The sequence below is a fragment of the Fusarium falciforme genome, chromosome 12 (assembly GCF_026873545.1).
Source record: "Fusarium falciforme chromosome 12, complete sequence".
In the NCBI taxonomy this organism is placed as follows: Eukaryota; Fungi; Ascomycota; class Sordariomycetes; order Hypocreales; family Nectriaceae; genus Fusarium; species Fusarium falciforme.
Window position 1 is genome coordinate 2424011 of NC_070555.1, and position 22072 is coordinate 2446082.

Genomic DNA, 22072 nt, shown 5'->3' on the forward strand with positions numbered 1-22072 from the left:
AACCCGCAGTTTTCAAGACTTTTCAGGCGGTTTAGCACAAACTCGTGGTAAACCTTTTTCTTGGTGCTCACCCCACCAGTTACCAGGGGGAATAGTATCAATGACGCCATGCCGCTCTTTGCTGGAATTTCCGCACACGCATCGAGGATGCGTTCTGACGAGTCGGTGATGCCATGATGAAGGATGGAGGAATCAGGTCTGAGGTTCGTTGAAAAGATGGTCCAGGCACTCCAGAATAATGCCTCGTTGAAGGAATTCAGACATCGCGTCAATGAGACTTTGTCCGGATTCTCAAAAGTGTTTCTCGAACCAAGTTTCTGGCGTTTGTTGATCAACGCCAGATGTCGTCTTAGGCGTGCCTCCAATCCGTCGACGTCAGATTCGAACCCTTTAAGATAGTCTCCGTCCAACGCCTGTGTCCGACCCTGACCCGCGGCTTTTCGTTTCAACAACGTCCCCAAGGTGTACATGATGCTCGCCATCGAGGCCGACAGACCAGAGAACATGTCCAAGTCTCTAAAGTGATCTTGGTGATCCAAGCATCCGTCAATCTCTCGAAGGGCGTCGCTATGACGGTCGTGGAACTCCAGGGCCGCGCTCAGATAATCCGGGCCGTTGACGCTACTGGCATGTGTACTGAAGAGCAGACTAATTTGCATAAATCCCAGCAGTTTAGCAAGATATAGGAAACCTTCATCCTCTGCGAGTTCCCTGAACAGTTCTTGGCAAAGCGTAGCAGCGTGCTCCAGGTGAAGTATAAGCTTGGTTGCATCTTGCTTGGCAAGGAATGCCATGCAGAAGACGAGAACTGTCGAAAGCTTCAACAGAGTGCGAGAGGTTTGATCTGTAAGCTGATCCCCGGAGGTAAGAGCGCAGAATGAATCGTCGTCTTCTATCTTCTGCTGAACTCTGGTCGCCTGGTCTTCTAGAATGCCCGCTTCGACGCGGAAAGGGGCCCCTCGAACTCTTGTCATGATTATCTGGGACAGGTACAGAACAGCAGTCAGAAGAGGGGGGCTTCTTTGAGCATCTGGCACGAGAAATCTGAAGAAGGGGTTGTCCTGGTGGCTTCCGAAAGGGGTGATGGAGGGTGCTACCTGTCCGACAAAGAATTGCCACAAGGAACTGAAGTATGCTTCGCAATTAGAGTTGCCTAATTCAGGGGAGCCTGTCGAATCAATGACGAGTCGTAACGTAGAGGATAAACTGCTGGACCCGCCAATCTCGGCACTGCCGTGTGTCTGGGAGGGCCGACTGCATCCCTCTATCTCTCGTAATATTTCAGGGATGATGCTACCATCGGCGGGTGCGTTTCCAGTGCCCAGGCCAGACAAAGTGAAGGGGCTGCCAGGGATATCCGAGCTTGACTCGCCGCAGGAGAAGCCAGGAAACAGAAGTGTAGGAAGCCCTTCCCTTCCGAAGCTGGGCCAAGGAAAGGCGTTGAAGGGCGGTGTTGGATCCGACAGCGAGACGCTGAGATCAGAGTCATGTACGCCAGCCAAAGATGTACCATCATCTAAGCAGAGTACTTCATTTTCCCTGCCAGCCTCCACATGGAATGTATCAGGTTGAACTCTCTCGTCCATAGTATCACAGCTATTGGTACCTTTGCCCTTGTCATGGGGCAAATTTTCCGAGCGAAATGGGACAGGCGAGCCAAACCGCAATGTAGATTGACCGGGAATGGCTTGAACACGGGTGTTTTGGAGGGTCTCTATTCTCCATCTAGCCTGGACAGAAGGCTCGCAGGGCAGGTTGTGCTGGCGACAACGCGAGCACTGTGGCCTTCCTTGATCGCACTAAACAAAGAATCAGTGAGGAGTATCTTTGGGCTGGGGTGCCCATATTACCTTGCGTTTCGCCGCCTGGCAAGCCTTGCAGGGGCTGCGGTTTCGAGAATGCGTTCTTTGATTACGCATTCTGGTTTGTTGGTTGACTGGACTACTCGCGCCCACGAGTCAGATAGAACTGCGGCGAGATGGTGCTTCTTAACCGAGGTAGCTTGACTCGACAACGGACAGTTGACGAAGCGTGAGTTAGAAGGAATGGTTCAAGGTTAAGATGAAGTGAGGAGGGCCCGGAAGCGGCTTAGAGTTAATCCGCCTGGTGGACTTAGGTGGGATGTCTTCAAAGTCAAAGGTTTCCCCACTTTGAGTACAGAGCTTCTGAGAATCCCAAACAGCCACGGTACTTCAAGTTCGCAGAAATCAAGTCATAACTGTAATCAATTTGGAATTTAAGACACCCTAACTGCCTTAACAATCTAGCTATTGTCCCATCTCATCCTTGGGCGCTTCTTAACCGCATCCCACCTGTGGATAGTATCGGTCAATCTTAGCACCAACCCATAGCATCTGTTTAAGTCGTGAAAGGGTTATAGTCAATGCCCAAGCGTTCGGCCTCCTCGCGCAGCTTCTTGTTCTTCCTGGTCAAGTGCCACTTGACAACACTGGCCACGGCGATACCAAGACCAGCAAAGACAATCTGCAGGATCATGGCCATGGTGTAACGGGGCGCATCTCTATCAGGGAAGAAGTAAGGCGAGATGACGTTGCCGAGATGGCCAAAGATGTTGACAATAGCACCACCAGCAGCTCGCTTCTCGGGGGTCTGACCAAGCGTCGACACGGCCCAAGTATACTGGAGGGTGTTTGCAGAGAAGCAACCGGCGGCGTAGAGGAAGGTCATGGCATATCGGACTGAGGCATTGCCAGTCGCAACAGTGACGACGAAACCGGCCACTGAGCAAGAAAGGGGAATGATGATATGGAAACCACGCTCACGACGGCGGTCCGAGTCCCAGGCGACGAAAAAGGTGCAAAGAGTTCCCCATACATAGGGGGGAGCAGTCATGAGCAAGGCTTGAACTCGGCTTCCGAAACCTAGGTATGTCTATTAGATATAGCACATGAAGGATTGTTTTTGCAACATACCAAGTCCGTTGACGATTGTAGGGAAGAAGTTGTTGAAGCCGTATGAGGAAGTGATGAAAATGTTCAGGAAGAGGAACATGTACAGCTTGATATCCGTGACAGCAAGTTTGAGTCCGTGCCAGACCGAAGACTTGTCAGAGAACTCGACTCTGTCATCGAGGATTCGGGCGGCGGCGACCTTTCGCATATCGGCCGTCATGTACCACATGGCGCCACCAGAAGTAGAGTCGGGATAGTTAGGCAGGACGAAGTAGGCAGTGATGGCAAAGAAGCCACTAGCAGCACCCTCAAGGATGAAGAGCCACTTCCAGCCAGCGAGACCCATGGGGCCATCGAGACCGGCAAAGACACCAGCGGCAATCAGTCCCGAGAAGGCTTGGGCAAGGACCAGACCTGAGTAGAGAAGGGCGACACGGAGGGCAAATTCTCGTCGGGTATACCAGCATGACATGAGGAAGACGGCCTATGGACACAGAGATTAGTAAGTCATCGCAAGTGGACAGCATGTTGGACATACACCAGGGAAGAGAGGCGCCTCGACAATGCCAAGAACAAACTGAACAGCCCAGAGGCCGCCAGCGCTTGTGCAGACGACAGTCAAGGCTGAGATGGCAGACCAGATGAAGGCGGCGGCAGGGAGGTAGATGGAAGGTCGAACTCGGGTGATCAACATGTTGGAAGGCAGCTGAGCAACCATGTAACCAACAGTCAATATGGCAACGGCAGTCTGGTAGTCTCCATCCTTGAGGTTGAGATCCTCATTAAAGGTGTTGAGACGGGCCTGGGCGATGTTGTTTCGGTTGAGGTAGTTGAACATGTAGAGGATCCAGAGCTGGGGAAGCATCCACATGTCGAGCTTGCGGACGATCCTCTTCTCTAGCTCCTTGGTGTTTTCCATACCAAGGCGGGCCACATGGTTGATGTCGGCGATGACCCCGGTCTCGGCCTTGGTAATCGAAGGGACTTGGGCGAGAGTAGCACCGTTCTCCTCCTTCTCGCCATTGGGATCAGCCCCAGAGGTTGTTTTGATTTCGGACATTGTGAGAGGAGAAGGCCTTGAAGGCAAAGACTGAGGAGGAGGGAGGAGGGTTCGCAGCAGGATGTGCGGTGCTGAATCATGTAGCAGGATGAGACATACTTTCTTCTTTATAGCTATCCCGTGGTAGTATTGTTGGATGAAGTCTTCTCCGCAATACGCTCTACAAGGGTCCTCTCGTCAGACTGTGGAGGATCTGTCGCTCCTTGCCCCATGATGGAAGGTGGTAAGATTCTTGGCCTCCAGCCAAGGAGAGCCAAGGGAGAAGACAAGAGGCAACCCCAAGATCCAACCAATATGAGGGGCAAGGACAAAGTCTTCTCCGCAATCTCAGCACGGGGTCACCCGCTTGAGACTGCGGATCCGGAACAACTGCACTTGGCGTGCGACTCACGTCTCGTGTTGTTACCCCACGATGGAAGCGCCAAGGTTCTAGAGGTGGAGGCCAAACCAAAGCCAAGGGGAGAGCCAAAAATTTGCACAGATAAGCGGGGAAGCATGTCATCTCTCTGACAGACACACACAGCACAACTCAAACTTCTTTGGTGTTGTGTCGAACGGTGGCTTTTCCTCGGACGTTGCTTCGGCAGATTCTAGGACCATACCAAGTTGGTCCAGCCACCCACATGATTGTAAATGCCTCGTTGCATATTTGGAGAATGCGGGAATTAACTCTTTACCCCAGCAGCTCGCGCAGGCCCCTTGCTCTCCCGGCGCCTCACCCGCGGCTGCCTGCCCACTCACCGATGGCAGGCACTCACCGACGGCAGCCGACCTCACCTTGACGGAGGTTACGCCGTACGCTAGCGGTCTTGAATTTCTCCGCCGGCGGCTATTTCTTTCCAGGTCTCGGCAGTTACATAAACGCTTGATATACAAGACTTTTTGCGCCCATGGGGAAGCCCCCTGCCAAGAAACCACCAAGAGATGACATCTTGCGGGGTAAAGACGTCGTTTACAGATCACAATGTGCACGTCACAGAGAAAAATGGTGCCACGACTCTACACTGGGAGAAACCGGGATGGCTCCTATTCATCGCGTCAGCCAAGCTGCTTGGCTCCGTCGCGGTGCGACAACCCATAGCTCTCACCGCGGCGGACTGTGGTGGTGGTGTTGGCTATGGGGAGACACTATAGAGTTCTGGCGAGGCAAGCGGAAGCGAGAAAGGCGGTATCTTACGACCCTAAGCGCCCGGACTCCCCGAGGCAAGGATGCCGAAGCGACCTTGTGCCGGCCTCCAACAGGGAGTAGCCGCTTGGCGACGGGAGAGCAAGGCCATAATTGGAGAAAGATCTCCAAAAATCAAGGCTTGCGGTATTAGAAGTGAGGCCGCCGGTGGCGAGAACTAAGACCGACACGTATGCCAAGGTGCTATCACGCCATCAAGTTGTATTGCCAAGTCTAAAGGCCTATGCTGTCTACCATTGTTTGTTGATGACAAAAGTGAAGGAGAGTCATGTCTTCTATGATCATCGTAGCAATGACTAGAGAGTCTACTAGGTAATGAGAGCAACACAACATAATATCTTGATGAATTTCTACAAATCCGTTCAGTGCAAACGCTGACTTCAAGTTCTTCCATTTGATGAAATGCAGTTGCCACAGACGACGGTGGAGAAAGAGGGGGAAACAAGTGGAGAGTGCATGAGACCTTCAAGGGTATGAGTTTGATAATATGGATATGCCAAGCAAAAAGGATGCACCCTTCGAGCACAGTCGGATACTAAGGTGGCCAACAACCCGCCGTTAACAGCAAGAGCTTACGGAGTGCTCACGTGGCGTTTTCGTTGTGTTGCGCTGTGCTATGTCTATTAGACGGCTCCAAGGCCCTCCGGAGCCTTCATCAAGCTACAAGTTCACTCTATGTATATTACCAAGTACGATGTTGGATGAAATACAACATAAGCGGGCTCAGCTCAAGATGGGAGGGCGGAGGCCGATCACGGACTTCCGCCCGGAGGTTCTCCCCCTTTCCCCGCACCCGCAGCGGAACCTCTTTACCGCCAGACGCCAAGAGGCGCGAATCCACCTTCCAGACGGAAGCGAGCCTCGGTCTATGGTCCCTCGGCGGAGGTGTGTGGGGATGGTGGCATGCTTAGTTCAGAGTCTATTTCTCAAGAGGCTCAAGCCAAGGAAGACCAAGTCTCGAGTACGCCCATTTATCGGAAGTACGGCAGATTACGGAATGCCCTCCCCCAACCGTTTCTGCAGAGTGTTTTCTAGAAGCACGCTACATCTGCATGTATGTAGGTGCACCACACGTTCATCAGCTGAGGCATGGCTGACTGAAATTGGGACGGATCCGAAGCTGAGCGATTTATGATTTATCCAGGGCAGGGGTCTGAAGAAGGAGGATTACCTGTGAGCCCCATATCCAATCTGGCCCGCTCTTCCGCACAAACAAGGTGCAAGGATTAGCAATGTTAAAAGATGGGAACACTTCTCTCTCGCCACTCATAAGCCGTCTATAGAGATGAGCATCTTTGCTGCAGAATTCCTGTAAAGGATATTCGTCACACCGTAGGGCTCTTGACTAAACGATCTTCATCAACCCCATATCCTGGTTATGGAGAACAGATTCACCCCGTGGAGTAGCATACCAAGGGGTGATGGTCATCGGGCTAACTAGCTGACCCCCACGGGGTGAAGAATGATCCAATGTTGCCTCGGACACTCACAACAACAGACCTGCTCCACCTTAGCCGTTGCCATAGAGAAGCTATATGTCCAAATCTAAAAATAACGTCCCGACTTGAGGCGGTCGCCAACAGTACTGTTTTGAACATCTTTCCCACTCACCCTATACCTCAAATTGCTTCACAAGGGGTATCAAGACCATAGAGTTGAGGCTCAGTGGGTGTGCCTAACACAGATGATGATTGAGATAATATCTGTGAAAACGTAACTCCTGTTTATTGAACTTCTCAGAGAATAGATGTGACTAAGACGATATTATGGTTGCTTCTGTCGCGCCAAGTCGTGAAGATCGGCCTTCTCTCCCACCTTGAAGCCCCGCTTATCCAACGTCGCAGCCTTTCGTTCAGTCCCAGCACTTCCCTCTTTCACCTTGGGCTGATTTGACATGTCGTCAAGGCGATTCGAAAGACCAGCATCTCCATCGCCAGCATCGATCATGTAGCCAATGCTCGCGTCCACAGTTGTCGGTCCATATGTATCTTTGGTCTCATCGATGATGTTTATGTTTACCTGTCAGCTCATCATTGCTATAGGGTGGGGAACCTTTGCGCTGATCGCGTACTGGGTTTGTCCATGTTGATTGGCATCCAATGGAGTCTGCTCCACTCCCCTGGCATGGCTCCCCGGCGAGGGATCGGACGGCGCTGTTCCTGACATGTTTGTCGGGGCAATTGAGGATAAGAGGGAGACGAATAGGATACGCATGAGTTTGGTAAGTTTGGGTGTCTCTTCACTGGGAGGAATTTGACCACTTCTGTGGTCTGTGGTTGCCGGGTTGATTGTATCACCAATACGTCATCGAAAGTCAATTGGTGGTCAGGTGCGATATGTGACACAAATGCTGACTTATCAAAGTAACAAAGGGATCAGGTCACCCACAAGAAATACGGGATAGGATACATAGATGCAAAAAAGGCCAGAATTGAAGAATGATGCCTCGGCTGTGTAGGACTGCGCCATCATGCGAGCCTTCTTTCAACGCCCCGAGTCTCTTGCTCGCTGCTCGCTTGCGCTGCTCACGCCATGGAATGTGGTGTGGTTTCGTAACGTTACGTCGGGGTCTTATTGGCATCGATATCTACCTGGGTATATGCCTAGATAGAAGGATAGTCACACAACCTTTCCTTGGATGCATAGCGCGCTATTGGGGTGATAGTTGGTCAAGAAGAGTGGTGAGCTCGAACAGTTCCTTTGGACCATTTGAACTTCGATATACCTATCCCTTTAGCTGGCAAGGAGCTGCAGTCCGTACCCCGCCACAACACTATCAGGATAACTAGGTAAATCATAAGATAAGAATAATCTAATTTAGTAGAACATTATGTAAGAGTACCTCCTATTAAGGTAAGACTGAGCGATAATTAGGGTGTCCCTTAAGTAAATATGCATTATTAGCTTAAAAGACATAGCCGCCTTTTCTTCATTTCTCTCAATGTGCCATGAAGCCACGAGAAGTGCTAATTTTGAGGCCCAACGCCCACAGTTCCCACGGCACTGGGCTATGTTTGTACTATGAAACCCAAGGCTCTCCCCAAGGCATCTAGGGCCAGGAAGAGGTGTGAAAGTATTTCCCCCATGCTGTGTATACGGACAGGCCACAAAAATCAACATCGATCAATTCTATATTTAGCCCGAATCCTCTGAAATGGTATAGAAACTTGAATTAGTATATAAAGTTATTATATTATTAAGACTAGGTATGTTAAAGACTTTATTCTTTGACATCCTTTTGAGAGCTTAGTCGCCACAATCAACAAGATCATCTCGATGCCTTTTCGATTACTGCCAATGGCCACGGAAAGTAAATTTTACTTTTTGATTATCAATCATCTTAGTAGCGGACAGTGGTTAGTACTTCTAATAAACAACCGATACTCCTACCAAGGAGCACTTAACAAGTAGCCCGTACCTGCACTCTACGATATCGCAGTCTATTATGGTCAAGTGTTAGTCAAAAGGTTTCTGGTTCAATCAACTTACAGACGTGGCAAGTCTCGGAACAAGCATGCAGCTCCCTTCAGCCCGTCAAAACTTGGCGTGGACTACCCCGAGCTCAACTATCCATCATTATTCGTCCGCTTAGCATTTGGCTTACTTAGCCGCAAATACACCAATGCCTTGTTTCTCAGCTGAGGTTAACGCCTGCGACAGAACAGCTGACTGCACTGATCTCCCTGCATCCGCAACAGGAGAGAGCCGTAAGTAACACTAACATAGGAGATCACTCGGAGTATCCACTGCTCCCACGAAGTATATACCTATGGCCACTACTTAATATCGATGGTCAGCCCATTTCACTAGAGAATGTCGATATATTATTAATAAACTAAATCCTAGTTGCTATACCTGATGTCTCACGGATAAAGAATAATATTAAATGTCGTTAAACCCTATGAACATTAAAATGTGGGAATTATCCGTCACGACTTGCGTGGAATAACCCGATGGGTTAAGAGGTCTGTCCATATGAGATGATTTGACCAAATGTGAACAGAGAAATAGTGAGATTCAGGCTAGTACTTACAGTATCTCTTTAAAGAAATCTGCAGGTTAGAGAAGTGTATACGCGTATCTATTGTTAACTGTAGCTCGTGATATGAATAAGGTTCTGTATTAGCAGAAGCTTAATTAAACCTCCACAAATGGGAAGTAGTCTATCAGGGGGTTCGTTTTTCCACGGCATTGAACAATTTGCCCCGATCATCCCGTTTAATTGCCCCGTCGGTGGGATGTTGGCCCGTCTGCGAATACTACAGTACGTAATTCAGCCGTGCACACAAGTGCCGTGGTCTTGCAACTCTGGAAAGATTATTTAATCACTAATCCAGGCAGTCGTTCGCACGAGTGCCGTTCGTTGTCTTGCAACTTCTCAATGACGACTCACTCCAAGACACGGATCACGTCACCAACCTCGGCCATCATTGACGCTAATCGGCTGGGGCCAATGGATCCCCATTCCTAGAGCGGACTTCCTAGAGCGGACTTTTGAACATCAGTCGTGATGATAAATCAGTTTGGCAGTAGCAGTTGTGTATAAGAACTCACGAGCAAGGTGCCGATGAGGAGGAAATGGACTCACTCATTCATATCAGCAAGTCTCTCAATACTACCGCAACATGAAATTCCTGACTGGTCTCTTCTACGCCGTAACGGCAACGGCCTTTGCCGCCGCCAAGTAAGCGCCGCGCACCCCCAACCCACCAACGTGTGGTTTTGTTCTGCCGAGGCGTCGTTGACAATTACTAGGCCTGATGTCCGCTTTGGACTTGTTGACCCCCCGCCCAAGTTGGCCCAGACCGTCAAGACGCGATACGTCAAGGTCAACGGCGACAAGCTCGCCTACCGTCGTTTCGGTGCCAAATCCGGCGCCCTCCCGGTCGTTTTCCTCCCCAACTTCCGCGCCAGCATGGACATTGCCGACCCGCTACTGTTCAACTACATTGCCGAATCCCGGGAGGTTATCCTCTTCAACAATGCCGGTGTTGGCCACAGCGAGGGTGTTGTCGCCGACTCGATTGCCAAGCAGGGTGACACAGCTGCGGACTTCCTCGCTGCCATTGGCGTTAAGAAGGCGAACGTGTTTGGTTTCTCTATGGGTGGTGGTGTTGCCCAGCACGTCGGTATCAACTATCCTGACCTCGTCGAGAAGCTGGTGTTGGCCGGCTCGATTATTGGAAACGGCACAGGTACGCAGGAGGTCGCCCCGGGAACGTTTGAGAAAGCCAGGCAGCCCGAGGTCTCTATCGAGGACATCTTGAGCCTGTTCTTCTATCCATCCGAGACGAGCGAGGCCGCAGGCATTGCCTGGATAACCCGAGCCTCCGAGCGCCAGGTCAAGGGTGAAAACAGGACGGCGTCAATCCAGGAGCCTGGCACTTCGTCGCACTTGAAGGCTATTTTAGACTTCACTCAAAACTCGACATATTTCGACCAGATCAAGACTATCAAGGCCCCCATCTTGGTGACCAACGGCAAGACTGACGTCTTAGCACCCACAATCAACTCGTTTTTGCTGCAACAGCAACTGCCAAACGCTCAGCTTCACCTTTACTCCGACTCCGGCCATGGGCACCTCTTCCAGTTTGCCAAGCAGTGGGTCGAGTCACTTGTCTACTTCCTTGACGCTTGAAGTCCGCGTTCAAGATAGAAAAGAAGCCAACCGATAGAGATGAGCGTACGCTACTAGCTCATCTACTACTTTACAATGTCTCCCTCGGGTTTTATCTACCTTTCCACCTCCCTACTATTCAAATTTAAACTATAGCTAAACCTTGCGCAATACAATATTTATTTTGTACTACCTTACCGTCCTTAATTATGGCTGCAACTCGTAGCACTACCTGTCTCTGAAGAACAAGTGGACCTCTAGGAGCACCAGCGGTAGTGGCTCTGTTCCTCCCACCTCCAGTGCCACCAAGTCGGCTATCGCCGCTGCTGCTGCCCCTGTCGGGGAGATGCCTGCTGCTGAGACCGCCGTTGCTGAAACCCCTGCCGAGACTGAGCTCTCAGCCAACTCTACCAAGTCTCATGCAAGATTGAGAGCATACTTGATCACTACTAGCCAAACGAAAATCCGTCTCTTTATGCACCTCTCGAGGGTGTCGACTGCTGCTTATTTGCATGACGCCCGCATAAACAGTTGTTTGATAAGCCAGTGATGTCTTAGTTCCTCATAGTACTAAGAAATTTGGTGACAAGCCTGGCAGCAAGCTTCGCGTCTTCATGTAGTTGCATCAGGAAGATTCATGACCGAGGCAGAAAGTAGGAAGGCAATATCTATATAGGTATACTGCCCATCTCGTATTCAAGGTCTATGTGAACTGTCCCTCATCAGTCCTCTGCTCCTTGTTGTCCGCTACTACTGGGCCTGTTGAAAAATGCTTTTTGAACCATTCCCTGCAAGAACTGGTACCTCGGTGTCCAACTGCACTCAATAGCAGATCCCTTGATTCTCGCCGCGAGCCTCACCACCCTTGCAGCAGCGTTACGAGGTGGCTATGTCTGTATGGGTGTCAGCTTGCCTCAAAAAGGCGGACAAGATTTTGACAAAATTCCACAAGAGCACAGCCTTTTTTTCAAGTCAAGTCTACCAAGTGGGATAAAGTTGGCTGGGTTGTGTGCATCGGACGAGCCATCAAGGCGCTGTGCGGCAAGTTGAGGTACTGCTGCACGAATACGAAGGCCATAATTTACGTGATGGAAAGGCTATCTAAGAGAGTTTCTAAGCTGAAGTTGAAGTAGGTGTTGCAATCTAAGCGAAAATGACTGGACTAATTAATTACATACCTAGGGAGAAGCCAAAGCCTGCTGGAGAGAAAACAGAGCCTCAAGAGGGACCACAGTCTCGAGAGGGATTAGATCCTGCCCAAGAGAAAGCAGAACAACCTTGTGAGCACAAAAAGCGAACCAGGAGAACACCCAAAAGCCCAAGACACATAAGCAACGGAACAATGAAGCTTGGAATTTTGGAGGGGCAGTTGTTGGTGCCGCGATTGGTGCTGCCGCCAGGTTCTTTGTGGGAGGTAGTTGGATGTGAGCCGCGATTGGCGGAGCGGTCGGCGGTGTTGTGGGTGGGTTGTTGGGTTGGTTTTCGAGTCGATGAGAAGTGACACTCTGTATTATTAAGGGGTGGGCGGATGGATGGTGGTCAAGGTGGTTTCATTTTTGGTCGATCGCTTACCCATTCCATTTATACGATGGTCAATCTTTGATCTATTCCTTTGCTAAAGCATCAATCGCTAGTCTATCTCTTTTATAAAGTACCAGGAAATCATATGCGAAATGCTATTCCAGCATTCCCTCGCTGGGGCTTGAAGTCCTTCCAGATGAGTAGATGAATTTGAGAGGTGACTATCGTCGCGGCTGCTTTCTATAGGGATTTCGCCTGGCGCGAAGATGACCCATTCTTTCTGCCAATAGCCTCGTCATCTGCGCCATCCGTATCGCCATTAGCGGGAGAAGGCGCGTGGCGCGCGTCGAGGTAACTGACAAGGGCTTGCCGTTACCGATTCAACGGAACAAACGCTCCAAAGGCGGAAATCCATGCCGTCTACGCAAGCCACAAGATCGCTCTATTTAGGTTGACTATTCCAGCCAGAGCCTGTTAGGGCTGAAGGCCCTGCGCACATCTCCGATTCAATGCCAACCTCAGCTGATCCAGCCTCTTCCTTTGCTCCATTGTTCAACTGTTGGTGGAGGCTCAACCGCTGGGCTACTGGCCAAGCAGTTCGCTTATGCATCTCGCGGTCGAGACTGGACAACGCAGAGAGACTATTACCGGCCGCCAAGCCTATAGCGGGGGACTATTGGAATGCTTGGTCGCGCTAGGGAGGATGAAGAGCCAACAGCCAGTGATGCAGTGAATAAAGAGATAAAAAGAATAAACACGAGGTCGCTATTGAGTAGGCCTCCAAGCTAGCAAACAAAGCGAGCGTATTTTCCGAAATATTGTGCGTTGATGCACGAGTTATTGAGAAGCCTGGGGTATTGGGCTTGATTCCCGAAAAGATCCGTGCTGATAAGATCCCCCATCTGATAACCATGGTCGATCATGCTCTGGCCTTGAGCCAACCCGCTCGTTGCTCTGTCGGAATAATGTCCACGTCATGAGTTCTTCAATGGAAGAAATTGTTTGTCTCAAGCCGCGCGTTTCGCACATTAAACGTCCCGTTCCAAATACCCAAACGGAAAAGCCGCTGCAGAAGCGAAGCGTTATAGAATCTTAGCACAGCGTTAGTGCGAATAGTGGCGCAGCTGAGACCGCAGTCAGACCAAAGCTGCAAGCCTCCAGATCGCACCAACCTCTTTTCGCTCCCTCTCGGCCTCGCCGACTGCCCATTCGGGTCCGGAAGCAAGGGCTACGGAGGTGGCTTTCTCGCTTCGCCCTGCGGCTCTGCAGTCACAGCCAGCCAAACGCTGCCAGTCCAAGAAATCTCCGACGCTACGTTGCCGGACATGTTTCCAGTTTCAGCTTCCCCGTCTAGAGGTGGCTTGTTGGAATCTGGCTGAAACCCACCAACGTGTCGTGCTGGACCCGATAACCTGGGTCAAGATGCATCTGAAAGAATAGCAACAGCTATGAACTAGCCATTTTGGTCGTGTGCTGTTGGTAAACAAGGGATATTTTCGTCATGATTGGCTGTCTTGGCTTAATCTCGATGGACTCTTGGTATCTGGCTCTGCTTGACCGCTCTCCTATAAACCACTCCTCCAGACCGTCAACATGTGTTCGTTTGACTCTTCATTTCACATCACATTCTGAGCGTTCTTGGCGGTTGAATTCTTTCATCATTTCTCTTTATTTTCTTGCGTTATCTTCAATTCGATCTACAAGGTGCCGCTTGAGCCCCGCCGCCCCTGTCGATCACGACGTGACAAAGCGATGGACCCTCAAGCCACTCCAAGAGAGCCCACTGGGTTTTTAAACTACCCGAAGCCCACACAAGGGTCAGTCAACATGCGATCGACTTTGGGGATATGTGCTGACTTGGGGTAGGCCCGAGAGTGTCTTGCAGAGAGGAAAGTTAGCAAACCCTGTTTTAAGAGGACCGTTCTTGGTCATCTTTGCTTTTCTGTAAGTCATTGCTGTGATACTACCAATATGCATCTAACTCTAGCAGGATTGAATGGGTTCGGCTGGTCCGAGAGTTGGTTTGGCACAATGCCCGCTTCGATTCGTTACGCAATATTCGACAAGAGCTCGAGTGCTACGAAGCACGATACGACCCAGCAGTCATTCCCATTCCATGCGACAATACCTCCTCAGATGACGAGTTTGACCTTGCTACTCCTTCATCGCCAACACTTGTACCATCCGAGCCGATGACCGAGACCCCATACTATTCAGTTTCCGATTACCGAGCTATGTACTTGTCCGGACAGGCGACGCCGACCGATGTTGCCCGCGCCCTGTTATCATTGATCCGACGTGATATCAGCCCTCAAGGGAAGCATTCGACAGCATGGATCGACACCAAGGTGGACCTGGTTCTCAAAGCCGCCGAAGAATCGACTATTCGCTATCGACAAAACCGATCCCTTGGCCCTCTTGATGGTGTCCCTGCGTCAATCAAGGATGATTTCGATCTCGACGGTTACGATATGACGATGGGTTCAAACAAGAACTACGCCGGACGAGCTGTGAAGAGTGGCTCCATCACCAACTGGAGTGTGCGAAAGCTACAAGAGGCGGGTGTTGTTATTCTGGGGAAGCTCACTATGCATGAGTTTGGTATGGGTGAGCATACGACACTCTTATTACACACGGCGATTACCATTCTAACTTTTGGCAAGATACTACCGGTAACAATCCCAATCATGGCACACCACTCAACCCCTTCAACGCTGGGTATTATGCTGGCGGAAGCTCATCGGGAGCTGGTTATGCAGTCGGTGCTGGCTTGATCCCAATCGCTCTCGGAGGTGACGCTGGCGGAAGTCTTCGTGTCCCAGCCGCATACTGTTCAGTCTTTGGTCTCAAGCCTACTCACGGCCGTCTCTCTTCATATCCGACACCAAACCCGGCTCCGACTTGCTCCGTCCAAGGACCTATGGCAGCCGACATGTACTCTCTCGCTACCGTCTACGAGACTATCGCAGACCCTCATCCTTCCTCGCCGTTTCCTCAACTCTGCCGGGAGCCCTCGAGGCCGTCGACGAAACTTCTCGGAGTCTATGAACCATGGTTCTCATGTGCGGCATTGGGGGTTCAGGACTTGACTAGAAGTCTAGTGGGCAAGCTCTGTACCGACCATGGCTATACCGTTGTGCCAATTGGCATTCCTTTCACAGAGGAGGGGCAAATTGCGCATGCAATGACTGTCTTGACGGATGCGGCTTCCCTTTTGCCGGACACAAAGGATATCACAGCTGCGACAAAGATCTTGCTTGCAGTTGGACGTACGACACCAGCTACAGATTATCTTCTTGCTCAAAAGCTTCGAAGCCTTTTGATGCAACATCTCTCTCATCTGTGGCAGATGTATCCAGGAATGCTCATTATCACACCTACCACGGCTTGTGCGGGTGCCCCAATCCGAGGTGGGGAGAGCGAGTTGAAGTACGGAGTCAGCGATGGCAACCTCACGATAGAGAGCATGACTTATGTGTGGCTGGCCAATTTCTGCGGACTTCCATCCATCTCAGTCCCGGCTGGGTTCGTGATCCCGGAAGGACAAGACAGAGCGGGCGAGGAAGCGGATGAGAAGACGGAAGGCAAAGTGCCAATTGGCCTGATGGCGACTGGAGAGTGGTGCAGCGAGAAGGCGCTGCTTGACTTTGGTGTCGATGCCGAGGCTGCCGGAAGTGAGAGGCGATGCAGGCCACCTATCTGGGAGGACATGATTAAGCAGGCAAAGATGCTCTCGCAGGCGAGAGAAAAGTCTTGCCCGAATGAAAAGGAGGGGAGCTTATAGCATGAAGGAGAGAGAATATACCCATAGCAATTTGTTTTGTCAGTTATTAGCCTTGCGTTTTCATAGAGAACACTTTAAAAAGATTGAATATTTTGTCAAAATCGGTGCCCAAACGTGGAGAACATGAATTGCGGTAATTTATCATGGGAATATTTCGAAAGCCGTCTGTATGGAACCTGAGGGATCATTGCTAAACATTGTGATAGAGAACGCAGGCACCCGGTTGGTTGCTCTCTCGCTCTTCACTAACCAAATTGAGGACGGGCGTTCTACACCCACAAAGGATCGATAGCTCAGCGGTACGAGCGAGGGATTGCAGATCCCTAGGTCCCGTGTTCGATCCACGGTCGGTCCTGTTGGTCTTCTTTTTGACTCATGTGGGAAAAGGACAGGTGGCATATGTATTTTGTTAGTTATTCGCCTTGCATTTCTGTTTAGAGCACTTTCAAGAGACCAAGTACTCCAAAAGAGCGTCCAATCTCGTGAGGCATCAATCGAGCGATTTCTTTCAACAGTCTTTGTAAAACTAGATAGGAGCCCAATGACAATAGGTACCTAGGTACCCAGGCTGGAGGCTCTTTGCACGCCACCTACCAACTGTGACTTGAAAGTTCTATAATGACCAGAAAGAGATATCTGTGATTAGAGAATCAGGTAAGCCAGTAATCACCCTCAAAGTGTCCCTTAAATGTGACAACAGATTCCGAGTCTCCGGGTCTGTAGAGGTTGACTTGCAAGCCGGGGGGTCCATCAATTTTCAGATACACTCGCCTCGTCCCAGACTCTTGGTTATTGTCTACCGGAGGATCTGCAGGCGCCCAGCGGATATGAAGCATGCCAGAGGGAGTTACAATCTTGGAATCAACTTCTTTGAGTAAGGCTGGCAGTGGCTTGACATCTGCAACCGCGAAGCCGGGGTGCGCTGGATTTACGCCGAGGATCATGGTGGATAGTTCGTAGAGAGGAACTTTGTGTAAACCAAAATGTTAGTGATGTGTCTGCTTGATGAAATTGGTTGAAGTTCTCGCTTGGGAAGAGAAGTGAGAAAATGGGACTCACCCGCAGACCAGGCATGGCAGTCACTCCTAGGGCTCACCAGCGTTTCAGCCCAGGTGTCGAGCCCTTCAGCTACCATGGCTTCCCACGATCCCCAGTACTCCTGCCTTTTCTCGTACAAGCCTGTTTTCTCGAGCGCCCTGAAGAGGTAGAATGCCTGTGACAGTGTCACCTCGTGTACGGCCTTGTCGTCAAGGGCCCTGTTGATCAAATCTCTTGCTTCGTTACCCTCAATAGCCCCTGAAAGAACGGCGTAGATCTGGCAATGTTGGCTTCGCCAGTCTACAGGAGACTCTGAGAAGGTATCGATTGGTCCATCATAGTACCAGGTCCCGTCAAAGCAGTGCGCGTTGATGGCAGATATGACGGTCGCTTTTCGATAAAGGTACTCAGTCGCCAAACCATCTCTCCCTATGAATCTAGCCACCTCTGCCGAGTACTCCAAAGCCATAGCATAGACCAGACTGAAGTATGTCACTGGCCCAACCTTGGATGCCGGAGGTACTCCCCACTCCCAGTCATCCACCCAGTCGACAAAAGACCAAAATCTCCGATCCAAGGGCCCAATCAGCCCCTGCTCCGTGAGTTGACGGTCGTAGTAGCCGAGGATGGTATCAATGGTGGGAAAGAACCGTTTCGCCAGTGAGACATCGCCTTTGTACATGATGTGGTCGTGTACCATCATGGGGAAGAAGAGTGAGAAGCCTGGCAGAGACAGATTGGTGTGAGCTGGATAACGCATAGCAATCAGGCCGTGGGGTCTCAAGCTGGAATGGAAGTCAAGCAATGCCTTGCGCGCGAGACGATCGTCACCGGACACAATGTAGGTCAACAAGATCTGCGTTCGTGTGTCGAACAAGAATTGTGACTGTTCGTAGTATGGGCAATCTTCGTAGGTTTCATGCATACAGTTCTTCAAAGTACGCAAAGAGATGTCCCAGAACTGCTGCTTCATTGGAGAAGACTGTGCCTTGAATTTGGCTCTGACGTCCAAAGGATAGTTTGTTTCTTTGTACGAGATGTCAGAGATGATCAGTGACTCAGCCTTTGTGTTGACCTTGACTCGCAGGAACCTGAAGGCGCGGAACCAAAAAGTTTCATAGACTTCAGATTGGCGACCAGCGACGACATATTCATCCCAGACGCCGTTGAGATGTCCGTTCTGAAAATCGACCCTGTTCCCTTTCTTTCGGGTGATCTCGCGATCACGAGGCTCCAGCTCGTAGGACTCGGCACTGAGATGCCCAACGTGTGCTCCAGCGCCATTATCGAAAGTGAATGTTAAATACCCCGTTGTGTATTCTGCAGCCTGGATATCGAGCAAAACCTTGCTGTTGGCAGGAATGGTGACTGGTTTGCCGCGGATCAAGAGTGAGTTCCATTCCTCCAGTGCTTTTTGGGGGGAAACACCAGACACCTTGATGACCTTTACAACACCCTTGAAGCGCTTGGGGATGTATGTCAAGGCTGGAATACTGCGAGGGAAGAGATTCCAAGGCAAAATAGAAAAGTCCGGCATCGGATTGTCGTCAAGGAGGCCCTTTGCCTTTGACCAAGCGTGGTCATCAAAACCTGGCATCTCCCATCCGAAATGCCTCAAGCTCCCTTGAACCTTTTCGTTAACAGAGAGAAAGAGGTCCATTTCAGACTGTCCTAGGAATGCAGTGGACGTGTCTTCGATGCATGACCATCGTTCATCGGTGGCCAGAAGAAACTAAACAGGTTAGCGACAAGGTTATACCGAGGGTTAAGGGGGATCTCACTCCTTCACTTCTTGCAAGGAGCATGAAACCTGGAGTTCCGGTTCGCATGATAGAGGTGTTGCCTCTATGTGCCGGAGAGTAGCGAAGTACCTGCGCAGCGATGACGTTTGTCCCAGGTCGAAGGTGAGGCGTTGCATCGACTGTCTCGTAATGCCAGTGCAGCGGCGTGCCCTTGCAGGGACCAAAGCTGATGAGATGACCGTTGAGATATAGACGATAGCGAGAATCGGCTGTAACATTGATGCTCATAGGCGAGGTGTCTAATAGCTCGAACTCCCTGCGGAAGAGCACAATGCTGCCGGGATTGCGGGAGTCATCGTAGCCCGGAAGCCAAATCCACTTGGTCAAAGATTCCCATGGAGAGTCCATATTGACAGAAGTAGTTGAAGAAAGTGTATCCAATGAGCTGTTGTCAAGCACGGGGTGTTCTCCAGGGCTGAGGTTCTGTTGAAAAAAGAGAAACAAAAGTCAAGTAGGTAGATCCCTTGAAAGGGCCGATAGAGCTTCAATAAGATGGTTGACTTGAGGCGAACTAGACCCTGTGAGAAGTTCACGAGAAGATCAGCATTTGCTTGTTTGCAAGCTCGCTGTGGTTTCGCCCGAGAACTGTGTTAGGTCTGCAAGGGGACAAAAACTTGGGTTATCTTAAGCGCAACCAGCATGATTTGACATGATACGGTTCATTCTTAATGTCGACACGGAGAAGTTGGTAGCATGGATCATTCTACGCCAGCGGCTCGCATTGCTTAAAGAGGGAATCTGTCCTAGATGAGTAACCAGACGCGACACGAAAGCTCAGAGAATGATGGCCCAAGTCGGTCCAGATGAGGCGCAATGCAGTATTTAGCCGCAAAAAGCGTAAAATCAGCCCCAGGTTGGGTTTGGCGATTGAGGGGGATTTTACGTATCAAATGCGAATATTCTAATCCTGTTCCAGGGGAGATGGCCCACCTCCCCGTTTGCTTGACTCGCTCGTTAGTCCAACATCATGGATGGTTGTTAACCTAACCATGGGCCGATAATCATTAAGTCTGGGGTGCTGACGAACTCGGCAAGCCTCGGGACAAAGAGCCGGGCTCTCTTCCGCAATGCGTGGCCACGAGAGTTGGCATAGCGTAGCGTGAGTCGATCATCCTCAATGCTCAGAGAGTCCAGACCTTGGTCACGCTTTTCATTTAGCCGGAAGAGACTGCCAGTTCTCCCCCTCTACCCGGTCGTCTCCGCCGTGCAATTGTTATTTGCCGTGAGGTTAAGGTTGCCCGGAGGCTTTTCCACGCTCCCGCTGGTCCACTAACGCCACATGCTACATCAGTAGAATTCCTCCCCCATGGGGGAAGGACATGTAGACAGTACCCCATGGGGGCGCGGGAGAGGTGGACCAAGCATCGCATGTTTGCACCTTTTGCGTAGTTACTGTGTAAAAGAGCCCCGGCTCTTGCTAAGGGCAGCTCGGGAGAGAAAGAAACGAATGAAGGACACACAACCATCACGAAGGCCCCTATATATACCTCGCCGCATGCCGGTCCGGAAGTGAATTCGATCCAGCTTATATCTCACATCATTTCTCATCTTGTTTCGATCAATAATTGCCTCAACTAGATCGCCTTACCCAAGCTCATCATGGCTGACCGGGAGCGTATGCATGAGCTCATCCGAGACTCTCCGCCTTGGTACAAAGTACCCAGTCTGATCAAGCTCTACCTTCTTCTCATTGCGCCCCTCCTCACTTCAGCGGCGGTGGGATTCGACAACAGCTTGACCAATGGACTCCAATCCATTGATGCTTTTATGGATGAGTTTGGCCATCCCACTGGCTCGAGACTTGGCTTCTTCGGTGCCTCTGTGTCCGTTGGTGGTATCGTGGGCTGCCTTATATGCGGCCCGTTGGTCGAGTACTTTGGTAGACGACCACTGTGCTCCGCCGGCGCCGTTATGGTTGTGGGCATTGCTATTATGCAGACCTGGGCCACCAACTTTGAGATGTTTGTCGGCGGCAAGGTGCTCATCGGACTGGGCGTTGTCCTTCAACAAGCAGCAGCGCCAGTTCTTGTATCTGAGCTCGCGCATCCCAAGCAACGAGTCTCAATTACCGCATTCTACAACACAAACATCTTTATCGGTCTAATCATCGGAGGCTGGGCTACGTTTGGCACTTATCCGATAGAGTCGAATTGGTCTTGGAGGCTTCCTTGCATTCTTCAGGCCATCATTCCCACTTACCAGGCTATCATGGTTTGGTTCTGCCCTGAAAGTCCCAGATGGCTCATCTCCAAGGGTCGTGTCGAGGAAGCCCGCAAGATTCTCATCAAGTGGCACGGAGACGGTGTTGAGACCGAGCTCGTTCGCCTGGAGTTACAGGAGATTATCGCTGGCATTGAGGCGGATCAGACGCAGATCAAGCTCAACTGGGATGGCCTCAAGAGCGTTGTCGGTACCAAAGGAAACCGTCATCGTCTTTGGATTTGTATGTGGACAGCCATCGGTTCACAGTCGATCGGAGGTGGTTATACTGCCAACTACCTCCCTCTTATTCTCGATCAAATCGGTATGAGGACCCAGTCTCAGAAGACTCTGATCAACGCCCTCCTCAACGTTTGGAACTGGATCGTTGCCTTTATCGCGGCTATGATCATCCCCAAGGTCGGACGACGAACCATTTTTCTTATCTCGGCCCTTGGAACCAACGTCACCTTTATCATCTGGACTGCTTTGTCCGCCGAGTATGACAAGAACCCGAAGCTCGGCTTTGGTATTGGAGTTCTCGTCATGATATTCTCTGGAAGCTTCTTCGCCTGCCTATGCTGGATTCCGCTGGTCATCGCCTATCCCATTGAAGCTGTCACCACCAAGCAGCGCAGTATCTACTTTTCCATCACCTTGCTCACAATCAACCTTACTGCCTTCATCAACAGTTATCTTAGCCCCATCGGTATCGGCGCGATTGGGTGGCGATATTACCTCCCATGCGTCTTTTGGAACCTGATCCTTTTGCTCATCATCTATTTCACCTTTGTGGAGACTACTGGCATGACTCTGGAGGAAATTGCCACTGTTTTCGATGGTTATGAGGCTTTTGAGAATGCTGCTGCTGCCGTTGGGGAGGATCTGAACATGAAGAATGGCGAGGTTGTTGAACTTGCCCCGACTGCGTCTCATAAGGACAAGGTTTGAGT

At 50.7% G+C, this 22072-nt stretch overlaps 4 protein-coding genes across 4 annotated transcripts; 3 read left to right on the top strand and 1 right to left on the bottom strand.

The window, feature by feature from the left end:
* Positions 1 to 2358: 2358 nt before the first annotated feature.
* NCS54_01454900 (MFS domain-containing protein) lies at positions 2359 to 3972 on the bottom strand (the record flags this gene model as incomplete). Its single annotated transcript, XM_053159695.1, has 3 exons — positions 2359 to 2882; positions 2934 to 3396; positions 3451 to 3972. The coding sequence occupies 3 exons, from the start codon at positions 3970 to 3972 to the stop codon at positions 2359 to 2361; spliced, it is 1509 nt and encodes a 502-aa protein (XP_053015670.1).
* Positions 3973 to 9668: 5696 nt separating this feature from the next.
* Positions 9669 to 10796, top strand: NCS54_01455000 (AB hydrolase-1 domain-containing protein; the record flags this gene model as incomplete). Its single annotated transcript, XM_053159696.1, has 3 exons — positions 9669 to 9698; positions 9760 to 9842; positions 9914 to 10796. The coding sequence occupies 3 exons, from the start codon at positions 9669 to 9671 to the stop codon at positions 10794 to 10796; spliced, it is 996 nt and encodes a 331-aa protein (XP_053015671.1).
* A 3252-nt stretch (positions 10797 to 14048) lies between these two features.
* NCS54_01455100 (Amidase) lies at positions 14049 to 16080 on the top strand (the record flags this gene model as incomplete). The annotated part of the gene is made up of 4 exons (XM_053159697.1): positions 14049 to 14113; positions 14163 to 14240; positions 14287 to 14903; positions 14960 to 16080. 4 exons carry the CDS (start codon positions 14049 to 14051, stop codon positions 16078 to 16080), a joined length of 1881 nt encoding a protein of 626 aa, XP_053015672.1.
* Positions 16081 to 20519: 4439 nt separating this feature from the next.
* NCS54_01455200 (MFS domain-containing protein) lies at positions 20520 to 22070 on the top strand (the record flags this gene model as incomplete). Its single annotated transcript, XM_053159698.1, has 1 exon — positions 20520 to 22070. One exon carries the CDS (start codon positions 20520 to 20522, stop codon positions 22068 to 22070), a length of 1551 nt encoding a protein of 516 aa, XP_053015673.1.
* Between the last annotated feature and the right edge of the window lie 2 nt (positions 22071 to 22072).